Genomic DNA, 16,533 nt, shown 5'->3' with positions numbered 1-16,533 from the left:
TTTCCACTCAGTAATAGGAATATAGTAACTAGGTTTAGTTACAATAAACCTTTTGGGCTTACTGCTTGTAATTATAAGCAGCTAGCCTGCAACTTAGATAATGTCTACCAGGATGCTATTTGCTACTGCCACTTACCACAATACCATGATTTCGTTGACTTACATCATGGGCATGTAATTACTGGTAATCTTAACCTGGTTCCTCACCAGGAATTGAGATCTGTTCTTTCCTACGGTTTTAAATACAGACCTAACACTAGCCTTAATGCTAATCTTATAACCAAACTAATACATTCTGACCTTATGCATTTTTGCCTTAAATTGGCCTATAAGTTTAATTTACCACTAGAGGCCTTCTATAATTGGCTAGTTCTTACTAATAGCGATTTTAAACAACATATATTTAGTATGCTTTTACATAGGAAGCATCATACCATTAGAGATAGCAAAAGATATAATATGCAGTTAATCAAACGACATTTAAAGGAGTTACAGGATATATTTATCATAACAACTATAGATAAGGCCGCTAATAATTACAGTTTCATCTGCAAAAAATTCTATGCCACACTATTATACAATGAACTACATAGCAGTGCTACATATACTAAATCTAACTGTAACCTTGGTACTATTACCAAAAAGCTACTGGCTATACAAAAAAGGTTAAAAATTAGTAACTATAATACTAATTTTCCGTATTTGTATGGTATTCCCAAGTTTCACAAATCGCCTATTAGTTTCAGATTTATTACATCTTGTAGAAATAGCTACTCAAAAGTCCCACATAGTAAGCTAGTTGAATTGCTCAGCATGATTTTCAAGGCTATAGATTCCTCCAGAATTATTAATAACAATAGACCTATTTTAACCTTTATAAAGAACAATATGAATAGCATCAAACATATAAATACATATGATTTCAAAAATTTATTTACTAGCATCCCACATGATAGTCTAAAATTGGTGTTAAATAATTATTTTACAGAATATAGCCAAATTTTACCCTGCCAACGTAATTATTGGGATAACTTGATTAATCTTTGTATTTCCAACAGCTATATTTATAATGGTAGTAATATTTTCATACAGCATGCTGGCATTGCCATGGGGGCGAGTAGCTCGTGTCTCATCGCCAACTTATATCTGCATCATTTTGAAAACAACTTTGTTAAAGATATCCATATGTTCAGATATATTGATGACCTAATTGTGTTCAACAATACTAGCTTTCTTACAGAAGCGGTTAAACACTACCCGCAGGAGTTGGTTCTAGAAGTCACTAACTACGGTGACCCTTTTAAAGTAGCATATCTGGACATAGATATTCAGATTAATAATAATACACTATCTACCAAGCTATTTGACAAACGCAAAGAATTCAATTTCAAAACTATAGACTTAACCCGTTGGGGTACTAATATCTCTGTACGTATACTTAAAAACATTATAGTGACACAAACTATCAGAAGAGTATATATTTGTAATAATAAAAGTGATGTTATATATGCGCTTATCGATCTTAAGCATAAATTATTGGATAACGGTTTCCCATATAATTTCATTTTGAAACATATGAGTACTGCTTTATCCATAGCACTAAAAAAGTACCACGATAATTTAAACCAGTTGGAAATTATCGAAAATATTAGGCAGGCAGTTTATTAAACTGTTATATACATTTTGGATATTGCCGGGGTCTTAATGTAATCATTATTGTTTTTTAATATAGGGTATAGATATAGCGAGTGGTGTACTAATTAGCCTTTGTATATACATGTACATACTAGGGACTGCTGTTTTGAACTCGCTATATATAGCTTACGCCTTAGAAAAGTGGTACCTATATGGGTTCTTTACAGTAGGAATGAATTCTATATTATACTAGGATTTCTCTTCTACATCTGAGTATTATTGGTTTTGTTTTCTCTATTATAGAGGGCGCTATTATGCTTTTGTTCATCCAAAAAACACCGGCTAATTCTTGACAAATCTTAGGTGGCGCATGACGCTTTGTAGTTATATAAGTCTAGTGAGGTTGCTGCAGGCGTTTTGTTTTTCCCGCCTTGGGCTACGGTAAAGTATGCTTGGTAGATTCCTTACGGGGTTTTTACCATGTCCCCTCTTTTGTTCTCTAAGCATTACTGACAATCCGACCTTATCTGACAGGTTCCGTCTTTCGTTCTCTTAGCATTACTGACAATTTGACTTTATCTGACATTATTTATGTCCTACTTAAAGTAAACTTTATTAGGAATTAGCCATTCCGTTTTTTTCCTTTTTCTTTTTCTTCTTTTTCTTTTTATTCGATTGATATATTTTTACAGGCCTTTACTACCTAACCAGGATCCCTACTTTTAGGGTCGGGAAGTTACGCTCCCGGTTAATATCCGATGTACTATCGATAAATTGACCTTTTCTTTCTTTTTGCTTTTAGCTTTCCTCTTGCCTTATTTTTCATACCTCGCGAACTATTAGAGTAATTCGAGGGGGAGTGAGGTACTATTGCTCTACTATACATTTTTCCGTTCTCCTTCGGTTAGCTTTATTAGCTATTTTATGCTAAATTGTGTTCAGCAAAAATTTTAATAATTACTCAGTTGTGCTTATAATGTGGTAGCGATCGGTCGGGCTAAATATCATCCAGCCTGTATCATTTATAAATTGTTGTTATGTATTACGGTACGACACTTGTTGTTTTGGCATTCTAGACTTACATTTGTCTCAAATCTTACGTTAATGTTATACTAAATTATTCCACATTTCCACTATTATATTATTTTGGCTTTAGTATACAGGCAGATGATAACAGAAACCGATGGCTCAGTCTAGCATGGGTTGGTTATTTTGTAAGGGTTTAGCCCTCGACAAAGTTCCTTGCAAAATAATTTTCCTGTGTTGGGCTTATTATTTTATTATTTTATTAATTTACTTAATATGATTTATATTTTGGTTTTCATGTATACTGGAGATATGGCAGGACTATGGCTATATGGATTTTCAAACTTTAAAGATATTAACTTTACACTATAACGTATCTATTTAGTATATACATAACGTCCGATGTAATGTTCGATCGTTTGATGGCATTAATTGGGTGTTCTATATATTACACTTTAACTATAATTTTACATCTTTACAACCTAAACTCAGTAATTTTATGGATGCTTTATATATATATATATATATATAATAATAAAAAATGTTTTGTGATAGTTATTACAATGATATAACTATAAACAAAATTGCAATTTATAATGCAAATTATATATATATTAATTTTATTCTTTATATAGAGGTACTAAATAAACATCAATTATATAGATCACCACAAAATTAAAAAGATATCATACACCTTTTTATAATATATAAATTTAAAAAAATTAAAAAAAAATAAGTTTAAGTTAACTTAAACCCAAATTACATGGCACCCCGATTGAAAACCACTGATCTAACCCTTTCCAGAGTATGTACTACATATACATTTTTTCTCATCTGTGCATTGAGATGTGTGTTTTGAAAGTCATACACTATTTATCCCAAGTTGTGACTGTACACGATGGTTGCAACCCAGGGAATGATCTGGTAATTTATCATCTTTTGTGCTCTTTCAATTTGTTTGCTTCTGTATTCTCATTAATAGTTAATATATTATTTATAATTAATTTAACATATAGATAAAAGTTAATCTTTGAAGGAAATGTAAGAGCTTTTAATTTCAGTAGATTTGTAAGCTTAATCATCACTATTAGTCCAATAGTTAAAAACAGTGAGGTCTGGGCTAACAGACCTCAAATTTTACCTTTTTTACTTCTGAAAAGAATTTTTTTTTTAACTTCTGCTTGGAATTTAAAAAATTTATATATACCAATGCCTGATTTTTTCCTAATGGATTGCATACTTATTAAATATAACTTTTTGTTTTTTATGAATAATTCAAAAATATTATGTTTTGTATATTATTTTCTATGAAACAAAACTCATACTAGCAAGTGAATCTTGGACAAAGTACACCAATCAGTTTTGAATAAAATTGCCAGAACTAGTTTAAAATGGAGAATTAAAATTTTATTCATGGTGAAGGATTAAGATTCTCTGGGACCCTTAGGCACTAATACTTTGGCGTGGCATTGCCTGCAGCATGACATACAATGTAACCTACATACTATGCATCGGCCATCAGGGGCTAATTTTTCACAAGCAGAAGGCAAATGGTGCAAGAACCAAATAAACTAAATCAGATATCAAAATACACAATAAAAAATTATTATTGTATTCAAATATGGAAGATGCGGAAAGGTCAGGGAATGACCACCGCATATCCCTGGAGCAATATGGCCTTAGTTGCTAATGCTCCTAAAAAAAAACAAATAACAATAACAATTATTGTATGTACTGTATTTCAATTCCTTAGAATAAGTGAGGAAACTTTTTTTTATTTATTTGTTCTTTTTGCTTTCAGTAAAATTCTTCTATAAATCAACTTACATGGGTAGGCCCTAGGAACTTGTTTGCTGTGCCTATTGGGTAATCTGTAACTGTTCATTCTGATACTATTTGATAATAACATTAAAAACACATTTCACTTCCAGTTCTTCCAAGTGTTGCAATCTTCATAAACAACCAACAATCCAAGGTGGTTTATGAAGATTAAGTTATTATATCTGTATTTAATCCAAACATTTAATCTGTTTGTAGAAAGTAAATTACAAATGTAGCAGAGCAATTTTCTCTTCTTCAAACATCCAGTCAACTACTGAATAGATTTTCTGTCAAAATTTTTAATATGCAGTTGCACAATTGAACATTGATAACATCATACTGAACACAACATTACTTCTATGTCATTCATTTGTATTATTCTTTGTGAACAGAATATCTGTGTGAAGCAGATGCATTGGGACAAATGCTTCCATTTACTCTTATTCAGATTACTTCAATGAGAAGTTCCAATTCCGAAGATATAACCAGCACAGTTTCAGTTGAATGTCTTCAAAAAATTGTATTAAACAGCAACAAATAAATGCAGTGGTTATTGGTAGGAGAAACTAATAAAATATCCAGACAATTTTAAATGTAATAAAATATATAAAGTTCATTAATATAAGGTGTAGAGGTGTGTTTGTTTTGATTGCGGTGTCCAGGGTTTCCCCTATAAGCCGCAGTAGCATCTGAAAGGCAAAGCCAAGGCCGACAAGTGTATGTGTGTTGTTATGTTGAGTGCCAGCACCTGACGACTTTGCAGCCATGGAACCTTGGACATCCGGTCTCCTACTTTTGGCCATGAGGAGGTGCGCCAGGGACTACATTCCCGGAGGTGACATGTAAAGGGGGATTTCAGAAAATTCTGATAACCCCAATAAGAATAAGAGCAGGAAGATAGCTTGAGAAGTATGGGGGAGGAAAGGAAAGAGATAAAAATAAGGGGATAAAGCATTAGCAAAGGCACGTGATGCAAGAAAGCAAGCTTATAAAAAACACACACACACACACCCTTCTCATTTTGCCCATTCACTCGCTCCAAATGTTTGTCTAGTTCTGCCTTGAATCTGTTTAAGCTATTAACTTCTACAACAACAGATGGAAGTTTATTTCAGCAATCAACCACCTAAAAGCTAAAGGCAAACTTCCATACATCTGTCTTTCCTCAATTTGAATTTATGCCCTCTCAGGCGATTATTCTGAGCAAGAGGAAGAATCCCATCAGCATTGAGCATGCTCAAACCATTCAAGGCTTTATACACCTCAATCAGATCACCTCACAGGTGCTTAGTCTCCAGACACTGTAATTTGCAAAACTTAAGCCTTTCTTTGCATGAGCAACCCATTCACTAATCACTTTGTTCTATTTACTAAAGAAAGAGGCATCCCCTGGAAGATGAAGAGAGAAGATCATAATTAAACTAAAAGAAAGGCAACATTTACATCTTACAAAATATATACATTCATAATTAAGCCCTGAGAGAAACACACTGATTTACTGCCTCCACAAGACATTTTATAATGATATTTCAACTTGCAGTTTTACACAGTAAACATCCTAAATGTCCCTTAGTGAAACAGCGATGATTACTGTCTTCACTAGATATTTCTATATACAAAACAAAATAATTCAAAAGTCACAGTTACAACTTAACAAATTGATTGAGGAAATTGGAAATCCAAGGAAGGAGTTAACTTGTAAAGAGTGTTCACCTTAGAACTATAACAAGATTATGTAACTTGAACATTAATACTCTTCCTACGCTTGAATATTCTTTCAGCAAACAAGGTGAAAGTATTGAAATTCTCCTTTTTCATGAGAAAGTCCGGCAATTCAGTATCAACATAAACATCAGTCAACAGCCGCAATTCATTTCTTATATCTACATAATATCAGCAATCAAAAATGAGATGTTCATCAGATTCGAGAGCACCACACTGACAAAGAGGAGTAGCAGACAGTCCCAAGGCAAACTGTTTTTAGAATTTATACTGCTGTGACCAGTAACCAGAAAGGTAGGGAACAGTCCAGGAATAAACCAAGCATGTTGTTTCTTCCAAGTCCAGAATGCACCCAATCATTTTGCCATTCCCTGGAGAACTCTGATCTAATTCTTTTAATATCATCCTGCTCCTGAATGTCAAAATTAACAGTGAAACCTCTCAAACTAACTGGAAGAGTTTTTTTTCCTTCTGTAATATAGAAGGTAATGTCTAACATTATCTCATATTGTATTGGGAGTCGGTGACATAATACATGTAATGCTACCGAAGACAGTTCTACAAGATCTGCTGGTAGCCAATAAAAAGAAATACTGCGCCTGTGTGACATACCTTTTAACCATACAGTTTACAACTTTAGAGCCCCAGCAGCATAGCAGACAATTGGAATAAAAATACATGTGTAATACAAACCAAGAGTAGAAGACTTAATACCATATGAGTTTCTAGTTAACTTAATTTTACAAGTTAAGGTTTTGATTTTCTGAAAAATAAATTTAGCATAGCTAATGAAATTTAGCCAATCATCTAAAACGATGCCAAGGTATTTATAAGTTCTTGTTATTTTAATTGTTTCCCCATTCAATTTAATATTAGAAGGTATGTTCAAACTTAGATCCCCTTTCAACAGCATCTGCTTCATCTTATCAATAGAGATCTTTAGCTTGTGAGTAGAACACCATATATTAAGATCCTCTAAGACAGTGGTTCCAAAACTACTGAGATATACGGACCCTTTCAAAAAAAAAAAAAAAAATTCACGGACCCCCTTCAAATATCAAAATAAAAGTTTGCGAACCCCTATAAATAACATGTGCACACACACACACACACACACATATATATATATATACAGGGTGATTCACTACCAGTGCGACAAACTTGCAGGAGGTGTAGGGGGCACTAATACAAATCGGAATCGCATAGCATTGCAGGGTCCGAAATGCCTTCATCATGTGGTAGAGGACATTGAACGGGAGGTCACGTGAACAGCAATCCCGCTGGAAGTCAGCATTTACGAACCGTTTCTGTTGAAGAAACCAAGTAGTAAAAGTCCTCCGGGGTGGGTGGATAATCCGCAGGCTCCAATGATTGGACGCGTTGCAGATGGTATGAACTCATTTGGTTTGTTGACAGTATCCTCCATACAGTGGATTGGGAAATACCCAATCGTTGGCCTATCGCTCGAGTACTCGTACTCTGATTGCCTTCTGCAAGACGTAGGACATTCTCCTCATTGTCTGGTGTCCTCGTCATTCGCTCTCGATTCATGGTACCTCTTGTGAAACAACCAGTCTCACATAACCTTCTGTGCACACATGCGAAAATCGTATGATGAGGAGCATGCCTGTGCAGGAAATGTTCCTGGTACAAATGCAGAGCTGCGCGCCCGTTACAGTCCGCAGCTCCATACGCGAGGTGCATGTCGGCCAGTTCAACATTTGAATACTCTTCCATCCTACTGCCTCGGGAACCGGTTCGCAAATGCTGACTTCCAGCGGGATCACTGTTCAGCGCCTCCCGTTCAACGTCCTCTACCGCATGACGAGGGCATTTCGGACCCTGCAATGCTATGCGATTCCGATTCGTCTTTGTGTCCCCTACACCTCTTGCAAGTTTGTCGCACTGGTAGTGAACATGTGTGTATATATATATATATGTGTTTTTTTTTAAAATAAATAAATGCACAAGGCATAATACTTTAAGAGTTTGGTATCTATATAATATCGGTGTTTAGATACACCATAGATAACTCTTAATAAACTACAAAGTAGTTGTTGTAGGCATCATTTGCTGTTTCTCATATTGTGCTCTGCCTTCACGACGAGTTGCCATGATGTTGCACTACTTCGAATAAGTAACTCTTCACTAATAGAGAAGACTATTGTTACTTATTCTCAGTTGAGTACCACCACCCAGACAGCACTGTTTCACGGCTATTGGCCGATCATCAGTGGGTGGGCAGGTACCCTGGTAATGCAGACATGACGACCCAGTTGTGAAGTTCATCAGTGGGTGGGCAGGTACCCTGCATTACCAGGGTACCTGCCCACCCACTGATGATCGGCCAATAGCCGTGAAACAGTGCTGTCTGGGTGGTGGTACTCAACTGAGAATAAGTAACAATAGTCTTCTCTATTAGTGAAGAGTTACTTATTCGAAGTAGTGCAATATCATGGCAACTCGTCGTGAAGGCAGAGCACAATATGAGAAACAGCAAATGATGCCTACAACAACTACTTTGTAGTTTATTAAGAGTTATCTATGGTGTATCTAAACACCGATATTATATATATATATGTGTATATATACACACAGGGTGTTTCAAAAATTATGGTCAATAATTTAAAGGTGAAAAGTACAAACTAAAATAAGCAAAAAAGTCCCAGCGAACATTGAGCTGCAAATGAACTGTTTGAGATAATGCACATTTTCTGTTAAGATCCATCACTGACTATGGGGCACTCTGGGAGACTAGTCTGTATTTCTCAGATCTTGTACACCTAGATAGGCACCTCCGTAGCCAGGTGGGCAGGAGCAGCAGTACGTAGCACATGCTTCTTGATTAGACCGGGGTTCGAGCCCGTGACCACCAAATACAGAGGATGCGGAAAGGTCAGGGAATGACCACCGCATATCCCTGGAGCAATATGGCCTTAGTTTCTAATGCTCCTAATAACCAAATAACAAATAACAGCACTGACATCTTAAGGGGACATCTATAGTGAACACTTTAACATGCAGAGTATCATTTGTCATTTCAACTTTATTTCCTATCTTTTTCTTTTAAATACCACATTAAAAATAGCATATTCAGTTTGTTTGTTGTACATTGAAATTAATATCATGTTAACTAACATTCTTAAATTTAGCCATAAATTAATCCTTGTTTTTTAATTATTTATTAAGGGTAAATTGAAGAATATAAAATGTATATAATAGTTTGTTCTAATTTCTTGTTGTAGCAACAAGATTATACAACATCACACTGGTATAGTGCAGATCCTTATTGAGAATGCTGATGAAATAGGAAAGCTTCCAAGTGAAATAGCTAATAAGCTTAGTTGCGAAGGCCTTAGCCTTCACTTTGAAGATGGTGAAAAATCTTTAGACCTTATAGAAGATGCACCTCCAAAGCCAAGAAAGAAGCGACGTAGTGGCACTGTTCAAGGTTTGTGCAAATTGTTTCTTCCATTAGTGAGCTTATGTTATTAATTCACATACAGGAAATAATGAAACAGTAAAATTCTAATAAATAACTATGTTTAAGTGAATTTTCTTAAATTGAAACCACTAGAATAATTATCTAATTATGGTAATTAAAAAGTACTTATTTTATTTTCAATAAGGTGCCACTACTCATATAGCTGCATCAGCAGGTATTGCTTTCTTGTTAGAGGACAAGGAAGGTGCTGGATCAGTGTAAACTTGGCAAAACTGTGGTGATACAAAGTCCCAGCATTGAGAGATGATAGATGATAAATATACAACTCAAAAATGAAAAAAACCGTTTTGCTGTAATACTTATTCAAACCAGAATTTATTTTCATTATTTTACAGCATATGCAATAAGAGATAGGGCTGTAACATAGCAAGCTCTCTAGCTTGCTATGATACCAGATATTAAATAATTTTTAGTAGCTGATGGTGACAAGTCATTGAAAGGTCTGCCACCCTGAAACCTGATGAACTCCATCAATAACATTAATTCATGAAATACAGTGGTGGCTATTAATAACCACTCACTGTCTCCTGCTGTTCTACTGTCCCTTTATCTATAGCAGTAACTTGTCCCCTAATGCCATATGGCTTCAATTTCTACAGCAGTCTTTCATGTGAAACAGTCAGAAGCTTTCTGAAATCTAAGTGTATAATGTCATAATCATATTTTGCTTTCAGACCCTCAGTAACAATGTCGTGGCTAATCAGAGTTGTCAGACAAGATTTCCCCTTAACGAATCCATGCTGTGTTTCATTACTGTATAACTGCATTCCTGGCAAGGTGATCCTGCATTGTTTCACTAACTACTGACTCTATTATTTTCCCTGGAACAGAAGTCAAGCTTCGAGGTTTGTAATCGCTCTTTGATCCCCTTTGTGAATAGAAGAGATATTTGCACATCTCTAATCTGTAGGGACCTCCCCTGAATCCGAGGATGCTCTCATAATTATAACCAAAGGTCTGCTTAACTCTCTTGCTGCTTCTTTTAATATACAGTCAGTCCTCGAATAACACGTGTTTACTCTACACGAATTTCATCATACACAATTTATAAATAGAGGAACAATGTCGTATATAACACGAACCGAATTCGCTTATGCACGATTTGCCTTTGTGTTTACTAGAAATGGCAGTCGAATACAGGAATCACCCCATCTGAACGCAACACAATAGGAATGAAGAGAAGATTCTGAAAATGTATTTATGTTTTGTATATGATTAAAGATTTCAGTAAAGGGAAACACCATAATAAAGTAAAAACTCACAATTCCAGCTATTGGTATTATCTCAAATGCAATTAGTTCCAGTTTACTACCCATTTATAACAGATTCCACTAGCAGAAACACAAATGAAAATTGTTTTATGGTAGTGACCTCCAGAAATGTGCTTTAGTAAAATATGAGCTAGTGAGGTGATAATTGTGTGTTTCTGCCTTTACGGTGTTGTTTATTCAGTTGCTGCACTCACGCAGCTCTGTTTATGTGTATCAAGCATGACTCCTTGTTTTGTAACTGTGCTTTATTCCCTAAAAATTAGTAAAATACTTGAAAAAGGTGTGAAAGGAAGCGTCCTGGTGAAGATACTACAGATTCAGAGAGAAAAAAAGAAAGCAATATCAATAGACAGAGGCAGACTGGGTCAAAAATTCTTACCTGGGAAAACTTGTAGAGGCCTCATACTAGCATTTATGGCCAAAATCACACCGGCCTCTATCGGCTTCTGGCCGCCTCCCCACTGGCATTTCCCCGGTAAGGCCAGTCTACCTCTGTCGATAGAGGAAAAATATAAAATTGTGAAACACTTTGAGCGAAATGAAAGAACATGTGATATTGAGTGCTACAGGCCTAAATGAGGCAATGCCAAGAACAATTAGAAAGAATGCAGAGAAAATAAAAATAACTTTCATAGCAGGAACAACTCAAAGTGTAACAAAATACATTAGATCAAGACAAAAAGAATTGAAAGAGATGGAACGTCTGTCATCTGTTTGGATAGAGGATCAAACAAAGACCAAGTTTGTTTACGATAGAAGCAAAAGCATTAGCAATATTTTATTACGATTATTTATTGTGTTTTGTAATGTTTTGGTTACAAATGTGTTCAATCTTGAGTGATCGGCATCTAACCCTATTTTTCCCATAAGACCTGTTACTTATATTGCACAATTTTCCATTGCATGAAGGTTTCTAGGGACACAACTGTCGTATTATATGAGGAGTGACTGTAATTGGATAGATTCCATTAGTTCAAGGTGACTTAATTACTTTTAGTTTCAGCAGTTTCTCTTCCAATTTCCCCTCAGATATTATAAAATCATTTGGCTCCCAATGAGAATTTGATATGCTTCTGGTGTTACCATTGCCTCCATGATTTTCCCTATCACTGAAGTCAGATTGACTGGTGTGTTAGAACCACTTTTATGTATTAGTAATGCATTGGAATTTCTCAAGTCTAAAGGAATCTCTTCCAAGTCCATCAATGCCCATGTGATTAACCTTAATGTAATGTATTCCAAAACAGCCACTGAATAGGTCTAAACTCTTCATTTTTTAACAACCTATAGGATATAATTTAAAGGGGGGAATAAAAAATTAGTTTTTTAATCATCGAAGCTCCTGGGACCCATGAGACTGCTTAAGTAGTACTTTTTCTGAACGTGTGCTCAGTGGTTAACAATGACAGGATATTATTATAATTGGCTGTAACTGATCAGCAAAATATTAAGTTTGAAATATCTGTAGAATAAATTACATTTGGCATGTTTATTTTTCATATCCTATAGCTATAGGATATGAAAAAAAAAAAAAAAAAAAAAAAAATGTAGAACCCTCAAGAATTGCCCAGCATTCTGAATTTATTGTAATTCGAGTAATTTGTGTCTGCAAACGTCATAAACCTATTAAATTATTGAACAATATCTCTCCACTCGTTTTAGTATAATAATTGCTTTCATATTATTTCAGAATTAATGAGCAACTTAAAGAAGTTTGTGAACCATGGACGCACTGACTCTTCTGAAGCTGTAACACCCTCTTCCCCAGCTGTATATCTTGCAGAAGATCCACGTTCAAAATCTAACAAAAAGAGGAAAGCAATTTCTGATTTAGCTCCCCAATCTCTCAAGAAGTAGGTATTTTGTTACTTCATTAAAAGTTATGGTCCTATCAAAATCACTCTGAAACAATTAGTAACTTTTGAAATACTTCCATACTACCTTTCATTTTCTGTTAACTAGGAGGATTAAACTTTCTTTGTAATGTACTGAACTATTCATGTTGCATTGGGAAAGAGATCATTTTATTTTGGGGTATATAGTAATAAAGAAAAAACACTTCTTTGTATTATAAGTGGGTTTATTTATGCCACATGTATGATCCTCTTCATTTGACATTAAATAAATTTAAAAGAATCCCTTACTTGACTTTCAGAAAGCTAAAATGTCAACAGCAAAATAAAATAATATACTCCCATGTCATTCTGCTCTCATATAGCTTTTTCAGTTTTATAACAGCTTTTATGATGGTATGTTGTGCTTTGGTCAAATAGACAGAGATGTTTTAATAAATGTGAATTTGATTACATATTTTGTTGCAGAAATTTTGAATAATAGTTTAGTGGACCAACATCAAATTTACCTAATTTGTTTACTGAAGGTAAGAATTTTTTTGTCATTTTCAGAGTAGCCTGTATCAGAAAAAAGCATGGTTGACTGGAAGTGCAAAATTCAGTACACTGTTCTGCTGGCAATGCTTTCTATTTTCTTCAGGAAAATATTTTAAAAAGGATATTGTAGTTTAAACAATTTACACACTGGCTTGCAAAAACATGGAACAATCTCAAAGACATAAAACCCTGGATCGATCTGAAATCTTTTGGTAATGTATGCATAGAACTGAAATTGGACGAGCAAAAAAGACTTTACATACAGCAGCATAATGAAAAGGTTAGCAAAAAATAGAGATATTCTACAAAAGCTGATAGGTGTAGTTATATTCAGCAGATTCAGAATGTGTGGTCATTCTGAATCTGCTGCTTCCAAAAATTGTGGAAAATAGGTGGAACTTTTAAATTTAATCAGTCCATATGAGGAAAGATTGGCAAATCATTTAAATACAGCTCCAATTTTTTGAGACTATTAAACAGAATTCAAAATGACTTGACAGATGCAATTAACAAGGCTAGGTTGCAATTCTTTTAAAAGAGACTTTTGATACATTGAATTATTCACAACAGTTGACCATTTTGTGGTCTAAGGATAACATCGTAGAATGATTTATTGGTTTTACAGATGTGAGTGCAGAGCATCATTCTAGAAAACAGAAGTTGAAGAAATAAATAAGGAAGAAAAGTTGGTCCTGTGAGTTTGAAGCTGGATAGTAAAAGGATGCTGACTGATTGCAACTTGCCTTCGGACTGGTTTGAAAGACAGAGAGGCAATTATAGAAGCCAATTCAAAAGAACAGTGTCCATGGAAGGATCTATAGAAAAGGCATGCAGCAGAAACAGAACATCTGTGAGACAGAATGGAAAGACTTTGTAAGAGATGGGTCATTAATTAACCTAACTGCTCTCTTTTGAATGGAGTCTAGAAGCTTGAGAGAGGTTATATGGGTACCACCCCAGATGTGGAAACAATATTCCATGGAAGTTGGATTTGAGATTTGTACAGTGTGCAGCTCTTTAGAAGAAAAGTAACACTGAGAGTGAAAGAGAAAACTGTTTTTTAGATCAGTCAGAGAGAAAACTGTATACCCAATTACAAAAAAAAAACAGTTGGCAGCCCATAAGATGGAAGCTTATTTAGAAGATCTCTGTGCCAAACATGATCAAAAGCCTTTGAAATGTCAAGGGCAACTGATTGAGTTTCACCAAACTTTTTCATTGAATTTGTCCATATATGGGTAACATTAGCCAGTATATCAGCAGCAAATCAACACTGACTGAATCTGTATTTCTGATCATTTATCAGATAGGTTTTCAGATAGTTTAGGAGTTGGATTTCTCCATCACTTTAGAAAGACTAGAAGTAAGTGTAATGGGACAATAATTGGATGGGATGGATTTGTCACCCTTTTTTTTGGAACTGGCTGCATATGAGAAAAATTTCCAAGCAGAGGGGAAAAAAAAAACACCATGGAATAAGAAAGTGTCAGAAGGCAACACAGAACACGGGTAAGCTCAGGAGTGCAGGTTTTGCGAACAAGTGGAGAAACACCATCAGGACCTGGAACTTTCTTGGAATCAAGATTGTTCAAAATTTTACTGACATCCTTTTGACAAAGGACTACAGGAGGCATTGAATGGAGTGTACTGGGAATGGCATGAGTTGATTTACCAAGATCATCAATACAAGAGTTAGAAGAAAAGTAGGGTGCCAGGTTGGCTTTATCTTTAACTAATGTGGCAATAGAACCTTTAGGTTTTAACAGGTGGGAGTGGAGATGGGCAAAAGTTGTGGGCAATACCATTTGTAAGACATCAGAATGCTCAACTAATGTCTGAACGCAAAGCTAGTTTTCTACTCGTGGCCTGTTCAAAATCTAGCTTGGAATGGATTAAAGCTTTGATCTGATTAAAGCCTTTACTGTTGAATGTTTTTATTATAAAAATTCATATCATTTCTTTATATGCCATCAACAGGCTTTGTGTTTCAGATGTTTGTATAAAATTTTTGAAAGAGTGCATATGATATCTTTCCATTATTTATAGAAAATGTGGGGAGGGAAGCATGTGTGCTTTGGCATGATAATTGTCATAATTTAGTTAGTTTTTTTTTTATTCATAAGAAATTATATTAAATGAAACTATATATATTATTTAAATGTATTATGTTTTATTTATTTATTTATATATAATTATTCATTTTATTTTTTTGCAGGCAAGCCTTACAGAAGAAATCCTCTCGAAATCGTTCAGTTTCCAACAGTAAGATATATATTATTATTTAAATTAAATGCATATAGTTTTGAAATTCTTTCAATTCCTGTGCTAAAATATAACCCCATAACTTTTACTACTTTGCTGAGTAAGTCAAGCACAGCTCAGTATAAGTTAGGAATTAACTATATGCAACTTTTGCTGTCTTTAATTGGAAGTTTTTTTTCCAAATGCCATTTGCTACTCACTTGACTTTGATGTGATATTCAAGGTATTCGTCTCTATGATCTTTTGTAGAGGACTATGATGGCTGCTCACACATGTAGTAGTAATAGCCTGTTCATTTTTATCACCTAGTGATATTCCTGAGCATCCACTGAAGATATATCTGCAACACTACTGGTCTACTACATAGTAATAGTAATTTACCAGTGAACTTGGCACCTCCATCACCAGGTGGGAAGGAGCAGCAGTGCGTAGCACACGCTTCTTGATTAGACCAGGGTTCGAGCCCGTCACCACCAAATACGGAGGATGTGGAAAGGTCAGGGAATGACCACCGCATATCCCGGAGCAATATGGCCTTAGTTGCTAATGCTCCTAAAAACCAAATAATAACAACAAGATAAACAAATGAACTTTTGACTTTGTTTCAATCTCATAGAGAAATGAAAAAGAAATTCCTGCAATGTATCACACTGGCTCCTACCGGCAACATGCAGTAAGGCTAATTATGCATTTTCTATTCATTGTAAACCAATATTGGATTGAAAACAAAAAATAATTTAAAAGAAATTATTATTTTTTTTTTTTTGTTTTCAATTATTATTCAACTGACTTCATAATTATGTATTCAGCAGCAAGTTTTCACAATTTAACATACAATGCAAACAAAACTCAGGTGGATAAAATCAGTCATACACAGTGCAGAAAAAAAGTAATGAAACTG

At 34.8% G+C, this 16,533-nt stretch overlaps 1 protein-coding gene across 1 annotated transcript in view; it reads left to right on the top strand.

Moving 5' to 3' along the window:
- LOC150085056 (rho GTPase-activating protein 11A-like) overlaps positions 1-12,837 on the top strand; it is a 45,205-nt gene extending 32,368 nt beyond the window's left edge. Inside the window, exons 6-7 of the mRNA XM_090376449.1 lie at positions 9,450-9,655; positions 12,671-12,837. Coding sequence (XP_090232575.1) covers positions 9,450-9,655; positions 12,671-12,837 — 373 coding nt within the window. The remainder of the gene's footprint in view (positions 1-9,449; positions 9,656-12,670) is intronic.
- Positions 12,838-16,533: the final 3,696 nt, after the last annotated feature.

Source organism: Mastigoproctus giganteus, chromosome 6, assembly GCF_048544385.1.
Source record: "Mastigoproctus giganteus isolate SK-2022 chromosome 6, ASM4854438v1, whole genome shotgun sequence".
Lineage (NCBI taxonomy): Eukaryota > Metazoa > Arthropoda > Arachnida > Uropygi > Thelyphonidae > Mastigoproctus > Mastigoproctus giganteus.
This window is presented reverse-complemented; position numbering and strand designations above follow the sequence as displayed.